Genomic DNA, 27,380 nt, shown 5'->3' on the forward strand with positions numbered 1-27,380 from the left:
TATCTTTACTTTGGCAATACGTGATCAAATGATTGCCTGTTAATACCAACAAAAAAATCAATACAATTAAAAACACGGTGGGTCTGAGGAAGATCTTGACCAGAAAATGACAGCCACGGTCGTTACTGACACCTGGTGGCCGACAAAGTCAACTGCAACACACGCAATTTCAAACCCAACCCAATTCGAAAGCACACCCTTGACTTGGAAATGTGGATATATGTAAATATACACATTCGCCGTCGTAGACTTTTGAGACTTCTTTTGTCCGGAAAATTAAAAGTCCAAACATCCATTTGATTCTGCCAGCATAATTGCTTTATTGTGCTCATTGTTGAAGCATTGTTAATACAGTACGGCGCCTTCTTACTGATCTGAAGTGAAGCATTGTGGGAAGTGCAGTTCTTCACTAACTGTAGTTCGCATCATTTCCACCTTTTGAGGTTTTTTTTTTTAATACTTACTACAAAATGTACTCCTCCGTTTGTAAAATGAACTCTAAAGTTGGGATAAAACATATTTTGTAGTCTAATGGCATCAAGAAGCAGCATTTTTTAATTTAATTTATTTTTTTTTAATAATGGCACTGTTTTCTGACTTCAGCACTTTGGCAAAGGCACTTCTCTGAAATGTCATCATCAATTTCTCGTTCATTTTTGGTCTTTTTTCTGTGTGTTTGTGGAAAAAACAATTGACATTTGACAATTGCACCATAGTTACTTTTAAAAGCTACTAAACCTATTAAGGCATTTGGAATAAGGCAACGCAAGTTCTAAAGCTATGATAACATTTTACATATATTTTTAGTAACAACAATTCCAGCATTGAGAGAGGAAATCAAGCAAAGTGCAAAATAATCGATTGCTGGTCAATAAAAATGATTGGCAAGACACACAGATGCCGAAAAGTGGTCACCATGGTTATGTAGTAAACATCTGAACCTGCACTTCTCCTAATGGCCACTAGATCCTGCTATAGTAAAAAAAAAAAAAAAAAAAGTCAAGTCTAGAGATTGGCTATCAGTCCCATGTTACCATGGAAACGAGATGATGCAAAAAAGGTGCGTGAATGTGAGCTGCATAGTTATGAGAATGAAAGTGATGAAAGAACTAGTTCTGCTTTTTTTTTTTTTAAAGAAAAGACAAAAAGTTGCTCCTGGCCTTGTCACTGGCTGCCAGTAGAGCACAGTGATGTGATTGGTCCTTTGCAGATGCACAAAATGGGACGTGGTCAGAGAGTAGCTAATGGTATGTGAATGTGAAAGTTTGTTTGTTTTGATTTTGAAAAGCATGTTGTATACTTATTTGTAACTGTTCAAGCAAAAAAAAAAAAAAGTGAGCCATATTTTTGGTCGTTTTAGAAATTTACAGTCCCAATCGTACAATAAAAAAGTTAAGGAATTTAAGGTGATATTTTAGATGATTTTTTTTTTCCCACTCCAAGACATTTTTCCAAACAAAAAGTAAATGAAAAATATCGCAATGTTATATATTTCCGTGAAAATGTCACATTTGTTTTCAAGTAATAATCGTATTCATTCGAGACATTTTGTATATGGCTAACATTAATTCACTTTTTTCTTTTATACTTTTTTGGGGGTAAAAGTTTGTATTTACCTGACTGACTCCTTTGCCATCTTCTTTTCATGGCGATTATTAGGAAGCATCAATTATTATGTGGTTTTCAGTTTAGCCCTAATCCACAAGCAATCATTTCTTTCAATATATTTATGTATAAAAAAAAAAAAAAACACCCAAAAAAACTATTGAATAAAAATGTCACGTTGCTCTCGGCCTTGTGATTGGCCGCCAGTTAAGCGCAGCTGATTGGTCCATTGCGTGTGAAATGGGTGACGTCGGAGTGCTTTACGAAGGCGGGAATGTGACACTGGCACGCGTGGCATTCACGCTTTGGCGGGCACCTTGAGGGGCTGCAGGCCTCTCATTTTGAAGTAGGACACCACCTGGGTGGGCACCTCTGCCAGCACAGACTGAGCCAAAGTCGCCAGGGGGGCCTGGGGAGACAAAGTCCATTCAGCCATTTCAATTCATTGCTCAAAGAAGTTATCTTTTTTTGTTGTCGCTGCCAATAATGTCTCTAGCTTTATTTGATCTGTCTACAACAGTGACATTGTGACAAAGCTAATAGGAAAGTAGTAACTGGTGCATCTCAACTGCACTAAGAGTTTCTCTGGAAAAAGTGAAAACACAAACAAAAAGCGACGGATATGATTTTTCCAAGGCCAATACAGATAGCGATGATTAGTAGTCGAGAGACTTCAAGATTTCAAGCCGATATTCATTATTAGTAAAAGAGAAAATATTATCGTCAACATTTTAAAAATGTACTTTTTCTTTTAATCTTAAACATACAAAGAATTGACAGCTGTGTTTAAAAACACTAACAAAAACTGCAGGGAGCTTCCAGGCAAATTTTATTATTATTTTTTATTTAACAATTATTTAACCAGGTAAAAAAATTTGAGAACTAATTCTCATGCATGTTTTACGCTAATTAAAAACTAAGCAAGTACATTTATACTGGAGATAAATTTTTCTAAAATTTCAACATCATTTCTTAATTTTATTATCATTTTTAAAAAATAAATATGTAGGGAGTTCCCAGTGTTAGCATTCTTATTTTTTTTATTAAGTGGAAATTAAAATAAATCCATGAGATGAAATGAGAAGTTTCCTGTATCTCATTGAGTGACAAATGAATGCGAATGCAGCTACTTCAGGGTTTTCGTCAGGGTTCATAAAAGGTTTCAAAAGATATTTGCAGATAGTAAAAATGATCAGCATATGTTGAAAATGGTTTTGTGACAAGCAAAAACGGTGACCATCTTACAAACCCTGTAGAAAAGCCTGAATTTCGCAAGCATTCCCTACACGGTGAGATACCAACTTTATCAACCGATGCCGATATTTGTCAAAATGCCAAATATCGGCACCGGTCGATCCCTATATAGGATTTTCTTGAAGTGCTTTGCCGCCATCTTGTGGCATGTACAGCCAATTACAAACTCCTTTTCGGATGGATGCAGATCACAGATTTGTGTGTTTTCATTTTTGGCAGCAGGGCTCAGTCACTCACGTCTTTGAACTTGACGAAGGGGACAAACTGGACGATGTCCCTGGCGACGGCCTCTCCCACCGTGGACCTCAACACGCCGTCGTCGCCGTCCAGCAGCTCCATGGCCTTAAAGTCGGCCGGCCCCACCCCCACGATGATGATGGACAGCGGCAGGCGGGAGGCGCGCACGATGGCGTCCCGGGTCTGGTCCAGGTCGGTGATCTCGCCGTCGGTGAGGATGAGGAGGATAAAGTATTGCTAAGGAGAAGAGACGCACGCCATCAGTCCCATTGTCAGGGCGGGGGTGCGGGGGCGAGGGTGCCGTGTGTTTTTGTCCTCACAGAGGCGCTGTTGCTTTGGGCGGCGCCGGAGGCGATGGAGGCCACGTGGTTGATGAGGGGGGAGAAGTTAGTCGGCCCGGAGAGTTTAAGCTGAGGGAGAACCGCCCTGTAGGCCTCCACGATGCCCTGAATGCCTGACACATCATCATCATCATCATCATCATCTTTTAAACATCTGCATATTTTTGAGCGGAAAAAACACACATTTCTGAAAATGAAGTTGATTTTTTTTTTTTTAGGGGGGGAAACCAATCCCTTTTAAGTAAAAAAATAAAAATGTTGGACTGAAAAATATTTGTGAAAAGCTTGCTTTATATTTAGAAAAAAGTTGTGCTAACTTTAAAATCGATTCAATTGTACAATAATTTGGATTTTTTTTAAGGAAGAAACTGTCTTTTTATTTGATTTTTTTGTAGGAAAAAATCATAAATACAAAAACAAATTGAGAAAAAGGTTTTATTTTTATTTTTTTAGAAAAATAAATAAAGTCCAATATTCTTTAAATACAAAGTTTTACATTTTGAAAGAATTGATTTTTTATTTTTGACACTTATATATAATGCAAAAAAAGGTTCTAGTTTAGTAATAAAAAGTCGTAACATTAAAAAAATGCATATTTTTCAGGGAAAAAAAGTTTGACATCTTGTTGAAACAACATTAAAAAATATATATATTTTATTTTTTAGGACAAAAGGTGATAATAAGTGCTAATTGTTGAGGAAAATGTCAGATACTGAAGAAGTTGGAGAATCTATTTAATGCCCATAACATGAGAACTTGGCCTTATTTGCACCCATACTGAAACATTTGGGGAACCAGTTGGCATTTCTAGAAAATAAATGAAGATGGCGTGCGTGCGTGCGTACCTTGGCAGTAGGGCTTGGTGGGATTGAAGTTGAGGGCAAACTCGTGATGTGCGGCCTGTGGGATCCACGACACAATAAAACGTCAACACGCGCCACCATTGTTTGTTGTGCAAACAAAAGGACCTCAAAGACACGTCCATCAAGTTGCACTCAACTGGATTGAATGTTGATTTATTTAAGCTGATGTTTCTGTATTCCACAATTTCAATGACAACATTTTCAAAATCATGCTGCTATGCCAGAGAATAATGTTTGTCGTAAGCACCTGATATCCAGGAGGAAGTTTGGCTCCAAAACCAAATGCAGGGAAGAGTTTATCACTGAAAATAAGAAGAAAAAAAATCAATTAGACAATACACAGACACTAAAACTGATGTGCCTATTTTGTTGACAAATACAGCAGCACTCATCCAAACTGTTAAATTCTGACGTCTTACATCATTATTTATACACAATGTTTTGTTTAACAAACGCTTAAATGTGGAAAGTTGTACTGACGTGTCATAGTCTTGAATGACCTGGCCTACGGACCACAACGCAGACAGGTACTGATTCATCCCGTCTGGACTCAAATAGTGGAGAGAATTGGGCGAGCGAGGGTCCCCGTTGGAGCCCGTGAAGTCGATGCCCACCTACGCACACGCAAAACTTATGTGAGCGGATGTATTAAAACACAGCGCGTGTGCGTGCGTCCAGAAAAAAAAAAAAAGGGCCCTCACAGTAAAGTTGATCTGACAGCCGCCCATCACGTAGTCCAGGAAGCTGTGCTGCGTTGCCAACTGTGACATCACAAACAGGAAATCCATCAAGGGAGACGCAAGCCAAAATGCGCCTCGTTTGATTGCGATTGGAGTCAACATCGTGTGGAATCGTAATTCAAGTCAAAATGAATCATAAAGCGAATCCCAGTGAATTGTACCGTCATGCAGCAATTCAAGTGAATTGGATCATAATTGAATTGCATCGAATCATATCCCAGCTGAAGCCAAATCATAACACAATTAACTCTTTGACTGCCAAAAACGTTAAATAACGTTTAGTAAAATCCTATGGAGGAGTGCCAAAGACGTTAAAAGACGTTTGTTTCAAAACAGAGGTGAAACTAACCATTTTCTATTGTTGATTACTCAAAAACGGAATAAGGTAGAAACAAACGTTTTTTTTCTGATGAAAGATGAGAGTCCAATCTTTCATTTGGTAGCATGTGTGTTTCCATAGTCCAAACACAACATTTTCTGTGGACTTTGAAAGATCAGTCAAAATGCTTAAATCGGCTGGCACCCACGGCATCCTTTTTCTGAAAACGTCTGGCAGTCAAAGAGTTAAAGTGAATCATATTTCATCGTAATTATAGTAAATCTTACTGTACTTTGAGTGAATCGCATTGTATTATAATTAAGAGTGAATCGTCCTATATTGTAATTGGACTGACTCATTATTTGAGTGACTCGAACCGAATTGCAGTGAATCATTTTATTGTAAATGGAGTGAATCGAGATAAAGGGAATCACTTTGTAATAGGAGAGAATCAAACAAATCCCAGTTGGATTGAGTCACATCGCAACTGCTTTGAATCTGATCGTAACCAAAGTGAATCATATATCGCAAATGGAATTGATTATATTTGCATCATGACTTTGATGAATCGTATCTTGGCTAGAGTGCATCATATCGGAATTGGAGTGAATGGTTTTGGTATCGGAGTGGCTCATACCATTAATACATTTACTAGTGTAATCAGCGCTCATCGTATCATATTTATCGGCTCATAAATAAATCTGTGCCATAAACAAGAGTGTAACATCCGAATTGGAGTGAATTGAATGATATTGTGATTGCTGACCATAATTAATTTGGAGTGAATCGGATTCTAAATGAGGTGAACTGTATCACGTCATAGTTGAAGTGAATCAGTCAGTGGTACCTTGCAGCTCTTCACCGACACCACCCCGGAGTTTTTGTAGCTCTTCTTCTTCTTCTGCTTGTCCGGATGGATGCAATCAAACGCCACCTGTAGGACGAAGCAGGAATAAGATACAAATTAGAAGACAAAAGAAATCTTGAGGTCGGCGGTCGAAATCTGCCAGCTGACCGGCGAACCGGAGGCGGCTTTCTGCAGCTCCGACACGTTGGTGGTGAAAGAGCCGATGAGGTCGTGCGAGCCGTCGCTGTCGTGGTCGGAACATTCCACCTGCGGGTGACAGGGCTGGTGAAAAGTGGGCGGAGGCTTCTGCCAAGAGGTGCATTGTGATTGGGGGGGGGACCTTGAGGGGCCTTTCCAGGTCGCTGCTGCAAAATGTCTGCAGGGGCACCGAGAACTTCTTCCAGCTGGGACTCAGGTTGTTCTTCACCACCTACACACACACACACACACACACACACGCACACACACACAGAAACACAAGACACAAATGCAACATTTGTCAACAAGCGTTTGGCCAACACATCACCTGCAATTTGAGCATTTGCAAACCTCTGTTCTGTGGACCAGCTGCCATTTTCCATCATCTCCTTTTTTGTAGAACTCCAGGAAGGGGTCCGACTTGCCAAAGGTGTCCTGAACAAACAAACAAGTACAGACATGAGCTGTTAAAAAATTGAACACGGTTGTGGCAGTGTGATTGGCTGACTGGGGCTGCTTTGCTACTTCAGGACCAGCACTGCTTGCTGTGATTAACCTAACAATTCGATTCTGCCGTTTACAAATAAATTCTGCATGCTTTTCATATTCTATTGGGTTTGATGAGCTCAAACGTAAGTGTGAAAGGGGGCAAATACTTTTTTTAAAGCGACTGTAAAAGTTACCTTCTTGTCCAGATTTTTAGCATCCAGCTCCAACTGAATGGCTCTGTTGTCCTTTACCTCCTCAGCGGTGACCTAATTATTAATATGAATCCCTGTTAAATGAAATGACATTCTTATGTTGCAGCATAAACAAGACTACATACCGTAATGCTTCCTTTGCCAGCAGGTTTTCCTTTCTTCAGCTGCAGTGGTCTGGTCACAGTTTTACTGGAAACGATCTGAAACACACACACACACACACACACACACACACACACACACACACACACACACACACACACACACACACACACACACACACACACACACACACACACACACACACACACACACACACACACACACACACACACACACACACACACACACACAGATCACGTGGTGCTCTGAACGCGGACAGACCAGTGTCAGAGTTCAAACATCGGATCCAAATTTCATGAGTGTTTACCTGTCCCAGGGTGAGCTCCACGCCTCCCAGGTAGTCATCGTCGCCGAGGTCCTGGGACGCGTTGTCGATGTCGTAGATGCCCAGTTTGAGGTTCTGCACCGTCTCAAAGTGGTAGTCCAGACGGAGGCGCTGACTGAAGGACGGGCTGGAGGTGTTGTCGATACGCTCAGTGCGGCCCAGCTAACGGGAAAGAAAAACATTGATACAACACTGCACACGCTGCTCTCTCTCTCTCTTTTTTGGCTCAACCTTTAAAGGTTACCTTTAGAGCTGTAATTTTGATAATGTGATATAACAATATTTTTGCTCGTAGTTCATCAGACTCTTCATGTCGGCCCATGCCTACGCCATCATTTAAGCTAATTTTCTCAGCCGGGCTACGGCGTTTTGCATTACATGTGATCATTAAGCTATTAGATGATTTTTTTTTTTTTTAGTTTTGGTTCAATGCGTATGACTGTAGATGAACGATTCATTTTACCTCAGTCCAGCTGTCTTTTCCAGAGCGCTGCAACAGCACACACAGAGGATCCGACTTTGATCCCACGTCTTTGTCCAGCAGGTTCGAACAGGAGACAGTCAGCTCCACCTTAGACACACAGTCCGCCATCTATGTAAAAAGAAAAACACATGCAGGAATTATGCATTTGTTTAATATTTGTTGTTCTATCTCTAGTTTTGGACATCAAACAATATTCAATGAGTCAGTGACAAAACAAGTCATATACTTATTTCCCATGGGATATAATCACGTAATACACCAATGTGGACTTTGAAAAACAATTGTCGTTCACCACATAAATAATAATATCACATAATATTACAAGTGTAAGGGTTTCAGTGAAAAACGATTTGTCATGGGGGGGGGGGCGTACGAGAGGAAAATTACAATTACAATGGGCGTGTACCGCCCACTTATATTTCGCAAGCAAGGGAACAGGCATTTTTTTAATTTTTACAAAGACACCACATGAAATATATACAAGGTAACACAACAGCGGCGCAAAGGTGAATTAAACATGTGGCAACAATCCTGTCATAAACTGGTAAAAGTTAAGATAATTGTTTGTTTTTTTTACATCGAGTCCAAGAACTACGGCGTAGTAGCGCATACACCCGGAACCCGAAAAATAAAATAAAAAATACTCCGTCAACAAGTCTACGCGGAGCAAACACATTGTTACCTGGTTAAACTTTGACATCAGTCTGGATGTATTTTATTTTATTTTTTTTAAATCCACAATTTTGCCCAAAAGAGACGAAGCTGTAGCCACCAGCTAGGAAAACAGACGAGACTCACACAGGAAGCGACAGTCAGCCAGCCACAAAGTCCTCGCTTTGATTGGACATCAAAACCAAAAAAGCGGCCTCTTGATTGGACAAGACCATCGGTCACCTCCACCCGCCCAACTCGGGAAAACCACTTCCGGCCTCATCCAGTCAGAATAAAAGAGAGCCAAAGCTCAACCAATTTAACAGGACATTGCTACTTTCGGGTTAGAAAAATGATGCTAGTCGTTTAAAACTGACAAAATTGACTCCTAGAATCATGTAAAAAATTCAAGTAACGTTCTCCGTCGCACGTCGTCAACGTAATGTCGTTTTTAACACCAATTGCATTTGTACACTATTTGAACCGTTGCCTCAACAGAAGTGAATTCAAAAACGGTCTTTTAAATTTAGTACTAAAATCACAACAAAATACTCTTAGCCAAAAAATATCTAACAAAACCTGACGCCCCCCCCCCCCCCCCCCCCCCCCACACCACACACGCACACAAAACCGAATGTCATGTGTTCTAAGCCATTATGTTGAAGGGCAAATACTTGCGCCGGATGCAGCGCACAGAGCCAACTTCCGCACATCGCCGCTTGCTTTCGTTCATTTTTTTCGTTCATCAAAGCAGAGAAGCAAAAACAAAACAAAACACAACAATATAGAGCAATTGTTTTCTCTCTCAATCAGCATGGTACCTAGAACAAGAAGCATCCAAGGCAAACATCCACTTCTTCCCGTGCAACAGCAACAGCTTTTAATACAGCATGACACATTTCGTCATTTGTATTTGTCTAACACAGACATTGAAAGTGTCACGGTACTTACATGTCTCTTTGTATTTCACGTACGGAATCTATTCAAATCTTCAAAGCATTGAGACGGTTCTCGTTTAGACCTTGTGGTGTTTTTTAATGCATGCCACATGACTTAACGTAAACACATGACAGTAATCAGTCAAGATACGTCGAGGCAAATGTGAAAATTTTGCATGAAAAGTGACAGCAGCATGTCAAACAAATCATACAGCCACTCATACATGTGGTCACTTTTCTCCAATTGTTTTCATAACATGTAGAGCTGGACTCTATCAAGCCTGTTGACAATCGCTCAGTCAACCAAAGATTTCCTTAAAGTGTGTCTTTAATTAAAAAAGGTATGCAGGAGTAATGGGGCCACAACAAAGGGAGAGTACAAGGATAGTAATTCATTTAAGAGAATAATGTCGCAATATTACGAGAATAAAGATGCAAGAGTGAAGTCCAACGTGAAGTCTTTTTTCCAGACAAGGGAGTAATATTATCATTAAATGTGTTAAATTATACCTTGACAACATCACAGCAAGGCACCTAATTATTTTTGTGTTTTTTTTAATTTATTTACTATAAGCACAGCAGAGCCCCTAAATTCACCCCACTCATTACCCTATATTACTAATAAATGAGCTGAAGAAGAAAATTGGCAGGAAAAAAAAATTCAACAAATTATCTGGTTGCTTAAGCACGAGTATATGAGAAATTGTAATACCTCATACTTTTTGGATCAAAATGACACCATTGAGCAGCAGAAGAATAAAGCTGTAGTTTTGCGTAAAATAAAAGTAACTAGATAAAGTCTTCATTTACGTGGCTTAAAAAAAGCACATTACGAATTATTTTACAGGAAAAACTATAAAAAACAAATCAAGTCCGTCAGTGAAAACTGAGTCCTACATTTATTATCATTTTTAATGACAATGTTTGCAACGTGATTTTCAAAGTGTGGTTTGAGTACCACCAGTGGTGACGGGTTCTCTCTCTATTGCTACGCGGAAGAAACACTGGGCACAATTGTATTTAACATTTTTAGTGCATTACATTTGCATTTAAGCAGTCTCCCATGTTCCTATATTTAAGCGCAGTGTTATTCAAACTGTGCTTATGTAATGTTACAGTAGCTTCCAATAACATTAAATGTACGGTTTAGGAATAAAACCCAAAAATGTTCATAATCAGAGAAAATGTAATTTGAGAAAAAAAACGTCTGAGAATTGCTTTTTTTTTTATTTTTTTTTTACTGTTATTGGAAAATATGTTTTTGGTTAAAATGTCTACTTTAATCCAAAGGACATCTTCATCATCTGTTTCAGTGCAGCCCCAAGACTCCGCTGTTGTTGACAGCTTCAACAAGGAATTCCAAAAGGAAAAATATTTTCCAGTTTGGACAACAGGGCATCAAGACAGCAGCAAGTCACTCAATCATGTGAAGACAATGACAAGAAGACAAGAGAGTGGCCGGCTGGCGGGCAAGGAGAGCGAAGGAGAGCGTCCTGTACATACATCCTTTTTATTAGCCAAAAAAAAAAAAAAAACAGGAGTATGTGCAGAGCATGTTGTGTTGCATCATACAAACACATGAAAACATCCCAAGTCGAAATACGTACAACAAAAATGCTACCCAACTAAAAACGCTACAAACACTACAGTTTACGCGCCTACTTTGTATATGTGTCAACATCATGTATGTTCGGGTATCCAAACACAGCAACATAATCATAAAAACAAAAGAAAAAATAGCTCGGGCCACCAATCTGACATGACTGACATAGAAAAAGGAGACAGTAAATTGTCCATCCCACTTCACAGCAACACGACGACCTTCGTATGTTCATCAAAATGTCCATACAACAACAACAACAACGACGGCGACAACAAAAAAGCATGTGACAGGTAGGGTTGCAAAATTCAATTTGTTTCAAAATGGGAAACTTTCCATGGGAATTAAAAGAAACCCACAAAATGACAGGTTGACCCATATCATTTTTTGGGGTGGCGATTCCGATATTTGGCAGAATTGAATTGTGATTAATTGGCTGATTAATCAAAAATGTATCATTAAAATAACATATTTTTGTGGTCCTTTAACGTTTTAAACCAAGATAATTACAGGCAGAACATTGGGTGATTTTAAAGTACTTTACCAATTACAGGTAGTTCAATTTAATTTGTTTAATTGAACACAGACAACTCAATTTTAGGGTATTCAATCTTCAACGATTTTAAGAGCTAATATCGGCCAATTGGTCGGGCCCTAAATAGCATAATCCTGACTATAACGTCCTGATTTCATGCACGGACAGTGATACCTTGACTTACAAATAAACCAACTTGAGTTGCTCCCAGTTACGAGCTGTTGCCTCGAGGTATGATTCTGTGACCACACTTGTATCTCAAATCATTAAACATGCTTCTGTGTGTTTTTTTTTTTATATAAGAAAAGCAGCCCTCTATATCATACTTCATGAAAACATACAGTATAAACATTTACATTTTTTTATTCAATGGACAGTGTGCTTCTTCTGACGGGCGTGCTTTGGCCATCTGGGGGTTACAGTACATGGATACGGTCCCAGTTTCTCAGGAAGTCACAGCAATACTAGTAATAGCTGATTTTTTTTTTGCAGGCGAAGACAAATATATGCCTGTGAATAGTTTTATCATCTGCTTACAGATTTCAGATTTATGGCAAAACTGTTTTTTTTTTTTTTTAATACAATGCGTAATTTTGTTTAGTTTTACAGTAAACTTCAGAAGGGAGTGGCACTTAACAGTTGAAAGCCTTGAATTTTTTTTAAAGAATTGCTGACAATCTGTCAAACTGTTGCTTGTCGTGAAGTGACTTCAGTTCACTGACACCATCGAGCGCTCGTCTAAGTCAAAGCAAAAATGCATCCAACTGACAGCTTGTACCTGGAAAAACTCTTAAAAGATGGCTCACTGGTATCTTAAGGCACCATTTGCAGTTTCATTTTTGCTTCAACGGGACACGTTTTCATTACATTACCTTCAATTCTCACGAAATCCTATAATTCCAAAGGGCAGTAGCAATAATATTTCTAAAATGACCAAGATTCACTTCCCATGGAAATTGATCAGAAACTTGATGAAAATGTTCCACCTCTTTGCAACTCTAGTGACAATACATAGATGCTTCCTATCATCATCATCATCATCATCATCATCATCATCATCATCATCGCGACACAGGAAGAAAAGAACAGACATTTCATGTGGAAGAAGCACAACAGCGAAAAGTTCATTGAGTTTGACAGCAAGGGAACAAATTAAAACGCGTTTTACCACAACAACAACAACATGTAAAGATATTAGCAACACAGCATGTAGCGGCATTAGCATAGCAGCCGCAAATGTGAAACAACCTCAGCTCGAGCACGTGGTTTACACATCGAGGCAGCAACATGAGCGTTTTTCCCAGGCAATTTGTCCTCATCATGACCATCAAGTTTGTGACTTCAAAATGGAACGTCCAAGACTTCAAGTGGTTGCTCTATGCTTTAAAAAAAACCAAAAAAAAAAACCGTTGTGTTGGGGACAAAAGATAACATTTATTTACAGTAAGACCCCCTTCACACTGAGACGGTATGAGCTGGTTTGGAATTGATGGCAAAATTTTGGACCAGATCTTTGGAGTTTCGGTTATTTTAACCGGAAAAGCACTTGGATATAAAAAATAAAATTAAAATAAAAAAGCGGGGGAGGGTCAGGGGGGGCTCAGGCTTGCAGCATCTTTTATTGGCAGTCAGTTGAGGCCTTTTTCCAAACTGTATTTTGTGTATTGGAGCGTTTCTCTAGCTGCCGGTACGTGTTGAATTTCTTGCCTAACCAGCGTTGTCCTTGTGGTTGGTGCAAGTTGTGTGCGGTTATATTGCATTTTTGTTATCACATCACAATTACAGAAACCATCAATACCAAGTAGCAAACGCACAAGTGGCCACTGGTAACCAGTCAACAAAAAGCCAGCAAACTCTCGCCACCAGTACCCAACCGGCACCAGCTCAGCCTGAAAGGGGTACATTTAAAGTCAGTCTGCTGCCGTTGGGGGTCTTGGGGCAAGGGGGGTCCTAACCCAGACTAATTTTGACTTTGCGTGCGCCAATGGGGCGGTCGTTTAGATCCATGACAGCGGCGGCAGCTTCATCCGGGTTCTGGAAGGCCACCATGGCTTCACCGGTGGGCAGGCCTTTGTCGTTGAACTGAAAGCAGATGGATCCAGGAAGCACCTCGTAGCCGTAGAAGAAATCCATGAGCTCGTCAGCGGTGACGGTGAACGGCATGTTCTGGAGCTTGACTATTGTTGGGGCGGCAGCAGAATTGCGCTGACTGTTAGAGTTGTTGGGTGCCCCGGGGGTGGCCAAGAGACCCTCCGGGCCTGGGTTGAAACCAGGAGGTCCACAGGGAGGCGCTCCTCCTTGATGCCCTTGGTTGTTGTTGTTGCTCGCCACAGGGCCGCCTCTGTTTTGTATACCTCCTCCTCCACCTCCTCCACTTGGTTTCCTGTTGCTGTTGTCAAAGGGCACCAAGCCTCTCAGGCCCTCCTGACCGAACGTTGGCCCCCCTGCCACGCCGGGTCGAAAGACCGGTGGCTCCAGAAGCGGAGCTCCGGGAAGACCTGCGATGAGCGGCGGAGCGACGGCAAGATTGACTTCACCAAGTCCTACTGCCAATGGCGGGATCGGAGGGGGTCCCACTACACCATTTCCAGGAGTAGAGAATGGGGTGACAAATGGGGAGCTGTTGAGATTTCCCATCGTGCCTCTTAGAAAGTTAAATTCCTCGCCGCCAATGCCTGTAAAGGGATTCATCTGAGGCTGCTGTGGAAGCGCCTGAGACTGAAGGTGCTGGCTCTGCTTCTGGGTCTGCTGGTTCTGGTGTGGAGTTCTTTGGCCTCTCTTGTTTTGGGGTGGTGGGTTCCTCTCAATTTCCTTCATCTGCTCAAAGGTCACCAGGTGAACGAATGCATCACGGCCATTGAGCTTCTGGCGGTGAAGTCTTTCTGTTTTACGGGCGTCTTCCTCGGTCTGAAGCTGGAAGACCGCCTGGCCTAAACCATTGCCGTGGCTATCGGTCAGAACCTTCAGTGTGTCTTCGTAAATCCCGATGCCCTCTAGGAAGGCCCGGACATCCTTTTTGGAGATATTGTAAGGGATGTTGGTGATATGTGCGCAGTTCCTTGGTGTTTTGAGGCCATCCAGGTTCCTGCCGTCGTTTGTGACATCACGCTTACGAATGGAGTCAATCTTTTCCAGCATTCCCTTGTGGCTGATAGGGTGTACTTGGATGAAGCGGGATCCCATGTATTGCATGTGAGAACCCAGTGCAGTCTTGTAATCCTGCTCCGTTTTGAACTCCAGAAAGCCTTCTCCTGTGGCTCGCCCATTAGGGCCGTAGGCGATGAACATAGTCTCTTCCACCACGGACAGGTTCTTGAAGAACTCCTTGATCTGTTTTTTGTCAGCCTCGTAAGGGAGGCCCTTCAGGTAAACACACAACTCTTGACGATGCGGAGATCTTGACCTTCCTCGCTGATCCCGGCCAACGTCGGCGGCTTGACTACGCCGTTGGTGCTGGTCTTGTGAGAAACTGTGTGGTTTCGCATTATTTTGAGAAGTCAGGCCCATCGTGCTGTTATTGAAGCTGGCCCACTGCCTCTCCGAGCCCGGGGTGACCTCAATGAACCTCTGACCCATCATGCCACCACCGCGCTTTACAGCTTCAAAGCAATCTTGGGGCAAGAAGAATTTGACCATGGCTCTGCCGGTCGGACGACCTTGCCCGTCTCTCAACAAGCGCACTCCGTCCACTCCCAGGCCCCGGAAAAAATCCCTAATCTCCATCTCTGAACAGGTGAATGAGAGGTTCTGCAAGAGGACATACAACTCATCTGGGTTTGACACACCGATTGAAGGGGCTGCAGCTGCAGCAGCCTTCATGTGAGCCTGAAAGCCCAGAGACGCAAGAGGGGTGAGGGGGTTGAACAGCATCGGGTTTGGGCTACTGAGGGGCAGGCCAGTGGAAAGTGCTCCGGGTGGGGGCATGGTTGGGTTGAAAGGCGGCAGCGAGGACATGTGTGATAGGTGGGACATTGGCGGTACAGGAGGTAAATGGGAAAGTTGACTGACGGTCGGGACAGGGGGTAAGGACGACACGGGAGGAGGAACTGTGGGCAACGTGGACATTGTTGGCATGTTGGGCATGGGTGCGATGAGCGGAGGGCCTGTATTGAGAGGGGTCAGGGCCGTTGTCATGATGGGGGCGGCGTTGTAGCCATGCGCAAAGTTGGGCACCAGACTGGCCAGGCTGGCCGCGGCCTTGTGAATCGGAGTCTCCTGTGAGGAGCTTGCCGTTACCACCACCGGTGCATTCGTGAAACTGGGGTTTCCATGGCTACCACTTCTTCCCGCCGAGGCCGACTGTATGGTGGGTATGGCTGCCACGGACGTTTGGCGATTAGCCGCCGTGGGTGCGGCGGTCTCAGCCGCACCCGTGCCGCCCTCAAACCTGCGCCTGCTCAACTCAATCATATTCTGCATTTCCGTCTTGCTGCTGAGCAACAATGACACTTTGGAGCCCTTAATGGACCCACCTGTGCGCATCATCCCCAGCCGAGCGTCCTCGTCGGTGGCAAAGACAATGAAGGCCTCGCCATGCTCGCCACCCACGATGTGCACGCCCCCATCAGGGATGGTGAGGCCAGAGAAGAAGTGTCTGATGTCCATGGTGCCGGCCACTATGGGCAGACCTTGCAGTCTGATGACTACCGCCATACTGACAGCTAATCAACAGGCCTACAACCTGGGGAGAGAGCAACACTGCCGTCAGATCAGAAGCAAAGAAGACCAAACCCGTGGTTTCCAGATGCACAGCAAACATGGCATGACATTTTATTCCAAAAATATGGAATGTTTTGGGATCCTAACCAAACATTTGGAAACCACTGATTCTGTAGCGAGGAATTAGGGGTGAAGGTGCAAATCGTTTGCAGAAGAAAACTCCAAGCCCGTCTTTAACACTTGAATTTAGAGTACTACTAGGAGAGTAATGAGCTCAAGCTTCCAAAAACAGAATTTGCATCAGGCAGTGACAGTTTTACATTTTTACACAGAATATCCTATCGAAGAATAATTTTAGCAGAACACAATCAACAGTGCATAAAGACAGGAAAGACCTACAGAGGAAAAGCTCTCCAAAACACTGACTTAACATATCTTGTGACATAATTTAGTCAATTCAAAATGTATGAACTTCATTTCGACCTCTCAGTATAGTCTTCCTCAGTACGCATTTTCCCTTGTAATAATACCTGAACCATACTGGCCCACTATCGAGCAACCTTCGCAGTAGTACAGTATGGTTGGCCGTGTAGGGACGAGCTTGATGCAATCCTGTCATTTGATCGGCTAACGCATGGAATGTAAAAGTGGAAGAGAAAAAAAAACAAAAAGGCACCATTTCAAAAGCAATACTGGGGAGTCACGCTTATCTTAAAATGGCACCACTGAACTTAAGGCTCAAAATAAGCAGTTTTACGTCACAGTTTGCGAGTCAAAATGGGCATTTTGCGTAAAATATAAAATGAATAGAAAATTGCTGATTTTTTTTCTCTTGATAACTGAACAGCGGAAACAGTCCCGCCAAAAAAGGCTTGGGCAAGCCATTTAAATTTTGTTGACATGTTTCAAGGGATACTTGGGAGTAAAGACTCATTTAGCCATTTTCAGCAATAAAAAGTTAATATTGTCTCAAATCAATTTGATATTTTTCATGTACAGTTAATACCTTTAAAAGCACATTTTTAAAGGTATTAACTGTACATGAAAAATAATGAAATTCTCAAATTAATTCTACTCTAAATCAATGTAATACCTTTAAAAACACATTTTAAAGGTATTAAGTGTATATAAAAAAAAATAAGTTATCAAATTAATTCTAGACAAAATATTAACTTCTTACTGCTGAGAAATGAGCCAAATTACCAAATTTAACCATTTCAGGCACGATTTTGCCTTCTTACTAAATAACAATAAAATTCTCATTTTCATACACACTGGGAGGCGGGAGCAAAAACACACACTTATTTTATTTGAATTGAATATTCTAGATACAATGTGAGGAGAGGTAATTGCTAAGATAATGAGCTAACATGCTAAAATGTGCCTTGTATATATATTCTTGGCTAATGGCTAGTTAGGAGAAGAGAAACTAAAATGACACGATTCAGCCCACTCCATGTGAAGTTCCCCGATTAGTATACAATGAAGGACGCCTAAATCCCATCCCAAACCAAAATGTGTGAGCACACCAAAAAAGGGGCCCACTTAGGCCTGCTCGAAATGTTACCCGCCCAGGTACTTCACTTTGGAGCTCAGATTTTATTTGCGATCAACTATTTTGCAAAACCAGGACAAAGTGACTGAATGCAGGAATAAGGCAACCGCTACCTCTCTTGGGATTGTCTGTTTCTGTAAAATGTAAAAATAATAATAATAATAATAATAATCCACTCAACAAGCAATATCTCATTTGCCAAAGAGAAGTATTAAGTTTCCTTAAAAACAGATAAACCACTGAAATAAACCATTTGTCGGATTGTAAAAGGAGAACAATCGCTATGCTACTCAACTGGCCACGTAGTTGCAGGGTAATACGACAACATTTAAAAAACAAAACAAAACAAACCGCTTTCCTCAGAACTACAAATGTGTGCCAAACATTTTCTTAATCTTAACAGGCAGCAAAGGTTAGCAACGGCAACATCATACAATCATAATTCCCACAACAGCATAGCACTACACAGCGATGCAGACCCCAGTGAAAAAGTGACTTTTTTTTTTTTTAAACACATCAGAGCACATCATGGACCAAAGCGACACAATAGCATTAAGTCATTAGCATGAGCAAACAACCACTCAGCAAAATACCAGCAGTTCAATGCAAAATCTCAAAGCACACAGCAGCGCTATGAAAACATGTTGAACAAAATCCTCATACAAAACACAGCTCAAGAGCGCCACCAACCTGATTCAGCACCATGTTACACTCTCGAACATGTTGAATTTAGAGGTCATAACAAATCACACCGATTTAGTAATCCTGACTACTCGCGAAGGACCGGAACAAAGTATTACTGCTAATAGTGAAGATTTTTTTTTTTATTTGTCTTAAAAATATTTCTAATTAAAACAGTGGTGCCTTGACTTACCAGTAAACCTGGTCAAAAATATTGATTAATCAATGCGTCACAATACTCCTCCCATTCAATCTCGATTAAGCAAATCCTCTGAAATGATTCACCTCCTGTCCAGCGGTGGGCGCTTTACATGTGATTCGAACTGTATGAAGGTAAAAAAAGAAAAGAAAAAGGCCACCGCTGGCACACTGACTTACCGCCGGCCAATCCGACTCCAGCTCCAGACATCGCTCACTAGGCCAAGCCCCTTAAAAGCACACATCCAACACACAAATACTACAACATACAGTAATTACACTTTATACAAAGTTTATTTTTTTCATTTTTAAATAATACTGTTCTATTTTTATTGATGACAAAACCATTTTAAAAATTGTGCTTTTGACAAATTTTGGGAACAAATGGTAATTTCTCTTCATTTCTATGGGGAAATATACAACACATTATTAAACTTCTAAGTTAGGTTACCACTGAATGTGTTGTTTAAAAAAAATAAAATACCTAGAATGCGTGTAGACTTGCATGAAAAAACTCTTAACATTCACGAACAACCCTAAGCAAATTTGGCTCCTCCCTTGACAAAAAGCTCATCTCCCAGTCAGGATTGATCACGTCCTTGAGAACAATGCCTATTTTGACCGGTTTATGGCGCTATACAAGTGTTGTAGAACGAGCACAAAAAATTGGGGCGCTTTACAGGACACTGGGGCAGACACCAATAGAAGAATTTGTGACTCACAACTTCACAGCCACGTTCCACCAAGCACAGATCAATTTCCAAAGTGGAAAGTAATCCATACCACATCTCGATCTCTGCGAGTGTACCTAAAGGCAAGACTGGTACAACTCTACCTGGAACTAAACACATCAACATGAACAAAAACAACATGTGCCCCTTTGGCATCAGCTCAACCAACCAAGGAACTTTTTCTGGTCCCAGCCGGTACCACCAGTGGAAAAATCATTAGCAAGTCGAGCTCAGCCAAGCTGTCCATATGACTATTTTCTACTCACTGCCAACCTAAATCATTAGGTACCTTTATGTGTTTAAGTAACCTGGACTTCTTGATGGTAACGTGACTTAAAATGAACAATCTTCAGCAACAAACCAAAACATCCTTTGAGTGGGCACCAGACCAAAATACATCAACCAACACTTCCAGTCTAAAAAAAAAAAAGACAAGGGGAAACAACCAGTGTAATGAAGAGAAAAGCTTCCATTGTAAATTGCACAGAAATCAGCAGACAGAAGAAAGACATTATCCTTTTAAATGTCCAGAAAAAGCACATTCACAAGACACAGCAGATCATTGGGAGCACAGCCAGCAACTAAATTGATGAGCTCAGCCTCAGAATGCAGCAAAGATGGTCAATTTTTGTGTGTAAACAGACACAATCCAACTCATTCCATACTCATATTACATACGCTAAAATAGCAACCTAATATGGTATAAGTCTTTCGATCATTGATTCAATGAGGGTCAACTCGTCACAACCTCCTTTTAATGGCAGATGTGACGTCACCAGTCCTGTGCTATGCCAGAAGCTTAAAAAAACTCCTTCACACAAACTCGTTCCATCACTAGTTTACACAAAACGACACATTAACGCAAACTATTTAAACAATTACAACACTACAAATAATGTATTAGGTATTGATTTGTACTTATTTACTAATAACATACCACCCCGTACGGATTTTTATTAAACTAAGGATAATTTTAGACGGTAAGACACCATTTGGACTATATAATACAATATAAAAAATATTATATGCTAGTTCACAGAGAAGCGCATCAACGTAAACGAGCAGGCTACGCCCCACTAGCCACTTAGCTGTTTACCAAACCTGCTTTGTGTGTGCGTGTGTGTGAGGACCAGAGTCGCCATTTTTCGGCGGCTTGTGTTATAAAAGCTTTTAGCATTTTAAGCAGGTCGTCTCTTCTGGGAATTCTTACCGAGGATTCTGTCAACTAACACACTCAGGTTTGATTCATGCACGGACGTCTTGGTTGCTCACTTCCGCCTCTGCAAAAAAAGGTTTTGGAAAAAGCAAGCTAGCAGAGACCGCGGTGGCTGCACACGAAATGTCGGTGGAAACAACGCGATATATTGCACTTATCGCGAGAAGGTGACGTTGGCGCAATATTCCCCATCTACCGGCGAATAAGCAGAACTTCGGACGCAAAAACAAAAAAGCGCAGGCAGTATAGTTGCGAAACAGACTGATTTGACTCCCGCAGTATGTGACTGGACGGAATGCTTCGAACCATGTGAATATATTTCCACTAATTAAGTGAAAATGACTATTTTGCTCTCCAGCAGAATGAAAAAGTCACGACTAAATAGTCTGTCCGAGTGGCCTTACCGTAGCTTCCGGTGCGGATCTGGTAACCGGATGCGTTTTGGGTATCCACTATCCTTGGCGCTCTCCACACGTGAGTTAAGAAACACACACGACGTTTCGTGTTTTAAGTTGACGAGTGAAGTGCGGAATGAGACCAGCGGCTATATAGCAAGTAAAGGTATGTCAATATTGTGAAGCTACACTTAGACCATCGCCATCCACGGTTTTTCGCTTTCTTTCGCGGTGCAAGTTAGAGTAAAGCCACAATAAACAACCTAGCATAAATAACATAACTTGTTAGTTCTTACGAGTTATACTAATATGATTGCAGTCTCGTAGCTTTCACTAACACTGACTTACTTCAGATATAAATGTAGCGATATTACGTGTATGTTATACATCATGTTTTATCTTATAAGAACCATCAAGTGTCAAATTAAATTCGGAAGTAAATCTTTATATAGCTGCCTTTTTCTGAAAATTCCTGTGAGCAACCCGTCCTGCGCTCCCCCCGACTGTTACGTCACAAGAGGGCTAATTAACGTAACCACGCCTACACCGAGTTTCTCAGCCACTGACATGATCAGTTAGGCTGGCTGAAGTTAGGGAGTGAATAAACCCATTTGACGGTGGCTGAAGCACTATCATGCCATATAGCCAAATGGTAAGCAAAGCTGCAGTGTTGTTGGGTGCTGCGATCACTCGCTGAAACTAGCCACAACCGGGCTCATCGTTGGCTGATGAGGGCTGGCACACCACGAGACATATCCGGGCCGTAAAACGAGACAATTTTACCATGACAAGAAGCAGCGAAGAAAAATGTCTAATTCTTCATCCTTGGGGTATTTTGATGAATGTACTTGCCACAGACATTTTGTTAAGACCCCTGAGAACTGCTTTAGTTTCTTCAGTTAGAGCACTTCCTGTATTTCACATGACAGTAACTTAGACATCCTTTCTATTTCCATCCATCCATCTTCTTAACCGCTTAGTCCTCACAAGGGTCACTGGGAGCGCTGGAGCCCACCCCAGATGGCTTCGGGCAGTAGGCGGGGTTTACCCTCAACTGGTTGCCAGCCAATCCAGCGAGACGAACAAACATCCACACTCACAATCACACCTAGGGACAATTTAGAGTGTTCAATAAACCTGCCATGCATGTTTTTGGAATGTGGGAGGAAAGTGGAGTACCTGGAAAAAACCCACGCAAGCACGGGGAGAACATGCAAAGTCCACCCGGGAAGGCCGAAGCCCAGACTCGATCTCACGTCCTCTGTACTGGGAGGCGGACGTGCTAACCAGTCACCCACCGTGCCGCCTCCTTTGTATTTACCCCACAAAATACTGTATATAAGTTATGTTTCAAGTTTAAGATTGTTGGTCCCAAATGTTTTGCAAGTTATGGAAGAATGCAAGTTTTATTTTGCGATTTTGTCAAAAGATGCTGAATGATTCCGAGGCTGCCGAGCTGCTCTCCTTCTTGACGCCAGCGACGCGGCCCGACATTAAAGGCCACACCACCAGCTACGTCCTGGGCTTGTCTGGAAACAGGTGGGCGATGATGATGATGATGATGATGATGATGATGAAGAAGCACAACAATCACAGTGGGGTTGTTTTTTTGTTTTTTTTTTACAGAGATGGCTGCCGCTTCCTCCGCACCAAACCCGACTTCATAGCCGCTCTTTTCGCACTGACGTCCGACCCGTCGGTCGCCATCGCAAAGGACTGCTACCACATCCTCATCAACCTGTCGGCCGACGAGACTCTGCACCAGGTAACGAGCGGCAATCCACGCCGATGCGTGCTGGGTTTCATAAATATTGGGACATCAAGTCACTACAATTCTCATCTTTTTGGCTCCAAACACCACCACGGTGTGTTTGAAATAAAAGAAACTACAAATTTGTGCTTCCCACATTGTAAGGGGACACATTTATTACACTATATATTTTGTCTTTACATTCTCGTTTATTATGTTTTTCTAAATATTTTATAGAAAATGTGCATTGTATTCAAAGCAACTTTTCTTCAATAAAAGCACAAAATAAAAATAAAGTGTTGTGTGTTTCTGGCCAGGTGTTGTTGACAGACATTGGTGTGGTCCCCTCACTGCTCAAAAACCTCAAGGATCCGCAGTACCTGTTTTCAGACCAGATCTGCACCATCCTGTCCAACCTGACCCGCCACGAGAAGACATGCAAGACACTCTTCAAGGTACGCTGGGACCCGACCGGATCCTTCCGCTTGGATGACGTTGCCCGTGAGACCAATTATATTTGCAATGATTCATTACACACTCCAAATTGTCGCGATCGAAACAAAACCTGAAGTCCGGTCTTTTGACTAAAACGTAGCAGAGCAGACTTAAAACTAGACTACATCCCCAGACCCTGACAGTCTGACCAGACTTCAGACTAGGCTAGACTTTACATTTCAGACCAGACCAGAACTTAGACTAAGCCATACTGGACCAGACCAAATCATATTTCGGACCAGACTTTAGACTAGGCCAGACTTTACATTTCAGACCACGCCAAACTTGATATTAGACGTTAGGATAGACCAGACAAGATTTTAGACATTAGGCTAGATTAAACCAGACCAGTGCGGAGCAGATTTTAAATCAGACCACACTTTAAACTTCTGACCAGATCAGATTTAAGATTTTTGACTAGGCAAAACTTTAGATTAAACCAGATGCAGTCTGTTTCATGTTTGAACAGCATTGAAATCAAATATTAAGGCCTGATATTCCCATAAAAAAATTGATGTTTAAACAACCATTCAGCTGCATATTGAATCGATTCGAGAATTGCGCGCCGTAATATCGCGATATATTGCCAAATCGTTTTTTTTTTTAAAACACCCCTAGTTTAGAGTAGTCCAAACTTTAGACTAAACGAGACCAGACTAAACTAAACCATACTAGACCAGACTTTGGTCTCTTGTGTGTGGTGGTGCCATGGAACTATATTCACGTGAGCAGAGGAGCTTGCTTTAGACAAAAGTGCTTTGTCAACACCTTGTGGCATCTTTCGGCAATTACAATCACTTTTAGACGGGGTTCAGTTAAAGTTCGAGAGTGAATGTATTCCAATGCGTTTGCTTTCCAGCTGCTCCAGGAGGAGGTTGGCCTGGCTCAGCTGGTGGACATGCTCTGTACGGAGGGTTACAACCCCCACGCCAAGCTGCACTACCTGGCCCCTCTGCTGTCCAATCTCACGCAGATGCCCGACGCCAGACGCTTCCTGATGGACAGAGACGGGTCTGTTGTGGCGGCAACGCATTAAGCGGCTTTTATGCATTTTGTGGAAGATTCAAATCTTTTAGTAATGTAAAAAAAAAAAAAACAGTCTTAGAAATGTACTTTGGTACCAATTAACGGCGTTTGCAATCATTTCAATGGGGGAAATTGATTTGATTTGTGTGTTGCAGGTGTGTGGTCCAACGCTTGTTGCCCTTCACACAATTTCAGGCGTCGGCGGTGCGGCGTGGCGGAGTCGTCGGCGTCCTGCGCAACTGCTGTTTTGACTACGGTGAGGTTTTATAAAACCCGCCATGAGAGATGGGGGAATTAAAAAAAATCCATCCATTTGTGCAGCAAAGACACGCCCACTCTTTTTCTCTCTCTCTTTTTTTTTAAAAAGAGATAGTCCACTTCAGCCATGTTCGGCCGCTAACTTTTGGGTAGTAAAATTTCAAAGTAGCAGAAGAAACAAAATTTTCTCAGTTGTCACATGACCACTCTCCTACAGCCAATCACGAGTGGCTCCTCAGCAACCAAGTGGACATCCTTCCCTTTCTGCTGCTTCCGCTGGCCGGTCCGGAAGAACTGAGCGAGGAGGACAATGAAGGTTTGAGATCTGACGTGTAGGGATAGACCAATGATTATCAGCCAGGCTGATTTATCTGTGCCGATAGTTGGCATTTTGACAAATATCGGCATCAGCCTTTTTACAAATCTGAAGGCCGATAAAGCTGGTATCCCACTGAGCGGGGAATTTCAATTCAAATTTTTTTTCACTCTTTACAATAAAAGAAATGAAAGGAGAAAGAAAGAAGTAAAAACTTCTGCCCCTGATCAACATTAAAAAAAAACACACACAAAATGAATGGCAGTGATGCGAACGTAGCAAATTTAGGGTTTTCATCAAGATTTGTAAGGTGTTCACAGTCAGTTTTTACATTTCGAACATATTCAGACAAATTTTTACTGAAACTTTTTACGAACCCTGTCGAAAATCCCAAGTTAGCTGCATTTGCAATTTTGCATGCATTTGTCGCTCAGTGAGAACTTTCCATTTATGGTTTTATTTAAATTTCCACTTAATAATGCATGATACTGACACTGAAAGCTCCCTACACTTTGTATTTTTAAATATTTAAAAAAAAATAACTAAAGAACTTCTGTTGAAATTTTGGAAAACTTTAGAGAACTCTTAACTTGCTTAGTTTTTAATTTAGCTTAACACATGCACCCTGGAAGCTCCCTGCAAGTTTTGTTATCATTTTTAAACAAAGCTTTCTATTCTTTACATAAGGGGCGGCAAACTGCGGTCCTCGAGGGCCGGAGTCCTGCAGGTGTTAGAGGTTTCCCTACTTAAACTGCAGCTGATTCCAATTAACAGGAGCGTTATCAGGCTTATGCAGAGCTCGCTGATGAGCTGATCATGAATCAGCTGTGTTGAAGAAGGGAAATGTCCAAAACCTGCAGGACTCTGGCCCTCGAGGACCAGATCTCGCCATCCCTGCTTTACATGTTAAAAATTAAAAGAAAAAGTATTTTATTATTTTGACGGTAATATTTTCTCTTTTACTGAAAATGAATATCGGCTTGAAATATCGGCCTCCTTGACTACTAAAAATCGGTATCGGCCCTGGAAAAACCATATCGGTCTATCACTACTGATGTGTCACAAGTATGATGAGAACGAGGATGATGATGATGTCATGGTGATGAAGGTCTGCCCGTGGACCTTCAGTACCTGCCGGAGGACAAGACGAGAGAAGAGGACCCCGACATCAGGAAGATGCTCCTGGAGACGCTCATGCTGGTAACAATCAAACACAGCAGAGGGAGCAGAAGTACTCGCATGTTATACTTAAGTGGAAGCATAGTTGCTTGTATCAAAGAAAAGTGGTAAGAGCACTGATTCAACTCCTTTTTCTTAAGTAAAAGGGTTCTTGGCATGTTCCGCTCGTGTTCTTCTCGCTCACATCAATGTCGCCTTGTAGCTGATGGCGACTAAAGATGGCCGACGGACTCTGAAAGACAAGAATGTGTACGTCATCATGAGGGAGTTCCACCGCTGGGAGAAGGACCCCCGAGTCACCACCGCATGTGAAAAACTGGTGGAGGTACGTTGAATCTTAGTGAGACGGTCCAGACTTTCAATTCTGCAGCTATTGAATATTTTTTATCCCATCTATTAGTCAAGTAATTGGTATGAAAAGTAAAATAGCAAAGCGGTAAATACGCTGCCATTTTTGGATCTTTTCACTGAGAGAATGTGACGCATGCTCACCGATTCCTGCCTGCTTCATTAAGAAAACGATCAAGTTAGGAAATAGTCAGCAATGATAAGCCTCGTGTTCAATTTCATTACGAGACGGTTTTGCTCAACATGGCGGCCTCATTACATCGATGAATCATTCCGTTTGAATGCTTATTCCACTAACGCAATATTAATCAGCGCACCGCATCGTCCATCTTGTAGGTGCTGATCGGGGACGAACCGCAGGAGGGCATGGAGAACCTGCTGGAGGTCAACATTCCGGAAGACGTGCAGGAGAAACTGAAGGAGGCTGACGCCAAGGAGCAGCAGGAGCTGGAGGCCGAAGAGGAGCGGATACAAAAACAAGAGGAGGAGCAGACAGACGCCAGGCAGGAATAATGCCAATTATGAAATATTTTCATAAGCACGTTTTTCATGTAGTGTGTGAAACTGCACACTCAACTTTATTGGTAAAATTGTACTCGACAGTGGGCAATTACAACAAATAAATGAGGTAATCACCCATTTTCTATACATTCCGTTGAACTGAAGTCTATCCCAGCTGACTTCTGGTGAGAGAAGCGGGATGGTGCAGGGGGGGATGGAATACAACCCTAACTGGTTGCTAGTCAATCACAGCACACATACAGGCAACCAACCATTTACACTCATATAAGAACAACGTAGTCTTCAATGAA

General features: G+C 41.9%; 2 protein-coding genes across 10 annotated transcripts; one reads left to right on the plus strand and one right to left on the minus strand.

Moving 5' to 3' along the window:
- Window positions 1-295: 295 nt before the first annotated feature.
- On the minus strand, window positions 296-20,970 carry LOC144057062 (copine-1-like). Of its 4 annotated transcripts, none has more exons than XM_077574293.1 (16): window positions 20,796-20,960; window positions 8,017-8,145; window positions 7,536-7,715; window positions 7,231-7,305; window positions 7,088-7,159; window positions 6,756-6,839; window positions 6,547-6,636; window positions 6,375-6,473; window positions 6,207-6,293; window positions 5,002-5,061; window positions 4,781-4,914; window positions 4,548-4,602; window positions 4,283-4,337; window positions 3,417-3,550; window positions 3,097-3,333; window positions 296-2,014 (listed from the first exon to the last, which is right to left on the minus strand). In XM_077574293.1, exons 2-16 carry the CDS (start codon window positions 8,143-8,145, stop codon window positions 1,904-1,906), a joined length of 1,602 nt encoding a protein of 533 aa, XP_077430419.1. In that variant the 5' UTR covers window positions 20,796-20,960; the 3' UTR covers window positions 296-1,903. The 4 variants fall into 4 exon arrangements, with proteins under 4 accessions (XP_077430419.1, XP_077430417.1, XP_077430420.1 ...); XM_077574291.1 differs by lacking the exon at window positions 20,796-20,960 and adding an exon at window positions 8,720-8,858; XM_077574294.1 differs by lacking the exon at window positions 20,796-20,960 and adding an exon at window positions 8,836-8,854.
- Window positions 20,687-27,216, plus strand: hgh1 (HGH1 cochaperone). Of its 6 annotated transcripts, none has more exons than XM_077574300.1 (10): window positions 20,690-20,823; window positions 22,626-22,735; window positions 22,823-22,961; window positions 23,264-23,401; window positions 24,301-24,452; window positions 24,623-24,723; window positions 24,943-25,041; window positions 26,150-26,241; window positions 26,423-26,545; window positions 26,905-27,216. In XM_077574300.1, exons 2-10 carry the CDS (start codon window positions 22,626-22,628, stop codon window positions 27,079-27,081), a joined length of 1,131 nt encoding a protein of 376 aa, XP_077430426.1. In that variant the 5' UTR covers window positions 20,690-20,823; the 3' UTR covers window positions 27,082-27,216. The 6 variants fall into 6 exon arrangements, with proteins under 6 accessions (XP_077430423.1, XP_077430426.1, XP_077430422.1 ...); XM_077574299.1 differs by having other exon boundaries at window positions 20,704-21,275; XM_077574298.1 differs by having other exon boundaries at window positions 20,706-21,362.
- The last annotated feature ends 164 nt before the right edge of the window (window positions 27,217-27,380 follow it).

The sequence above is a fragment of the Vanacampus margaritifer genome, chromosome 8 (genome assembly GCF_051991255.1).
Source record: "Vanacampus margaritifer isolate UIUO_Vmar chromosome 8, RoL_Vmar_1.0, whole genome shotgun sequence".
NCBI classification, from domain to species: Eukaryota; Metazoa; Chordata; class Actinopteri; order Syngnathiformes; family Syngnathidae; genus Vanacampus; species Vanacampus margaritifer.

What these genes read in the sequence shown, in the direction of transcription:
- LOC144057062 (XM_077574290.1), bottom strand. Translation starts at nt 16,414, where the DNA reads ATGGCGGTAGTCATCAGACTGCAAGGTCTGCCCATAGTGGCCGGCACC.
- hgh1 (XM_077574297.1), top strand. Translation starts at nt 22,626, where the DNA reads ATGCTGAATGATTCCGAGGCTGCCGAGCTGCTCTCCTTCTTGACGCCA. An exon ending in CCGACGAGACTCTGCACCAG is followed by an intron (nt 22,962 to 23,263) that starts GTAACGAGCGGC and finishes GTTTCTGGCCAG; the next exon opens with GTGTTGTTGACAGACATTGG. An exon ending in GAGCGAGGAGGACAATGAAG is followed by an intron (nt 25,042 to 26,149) that starts GTTTGAGATCTG and finishes ATGGTGATGAAG; the next exon opens with GTCTGCCCGTGGACCTTCAG.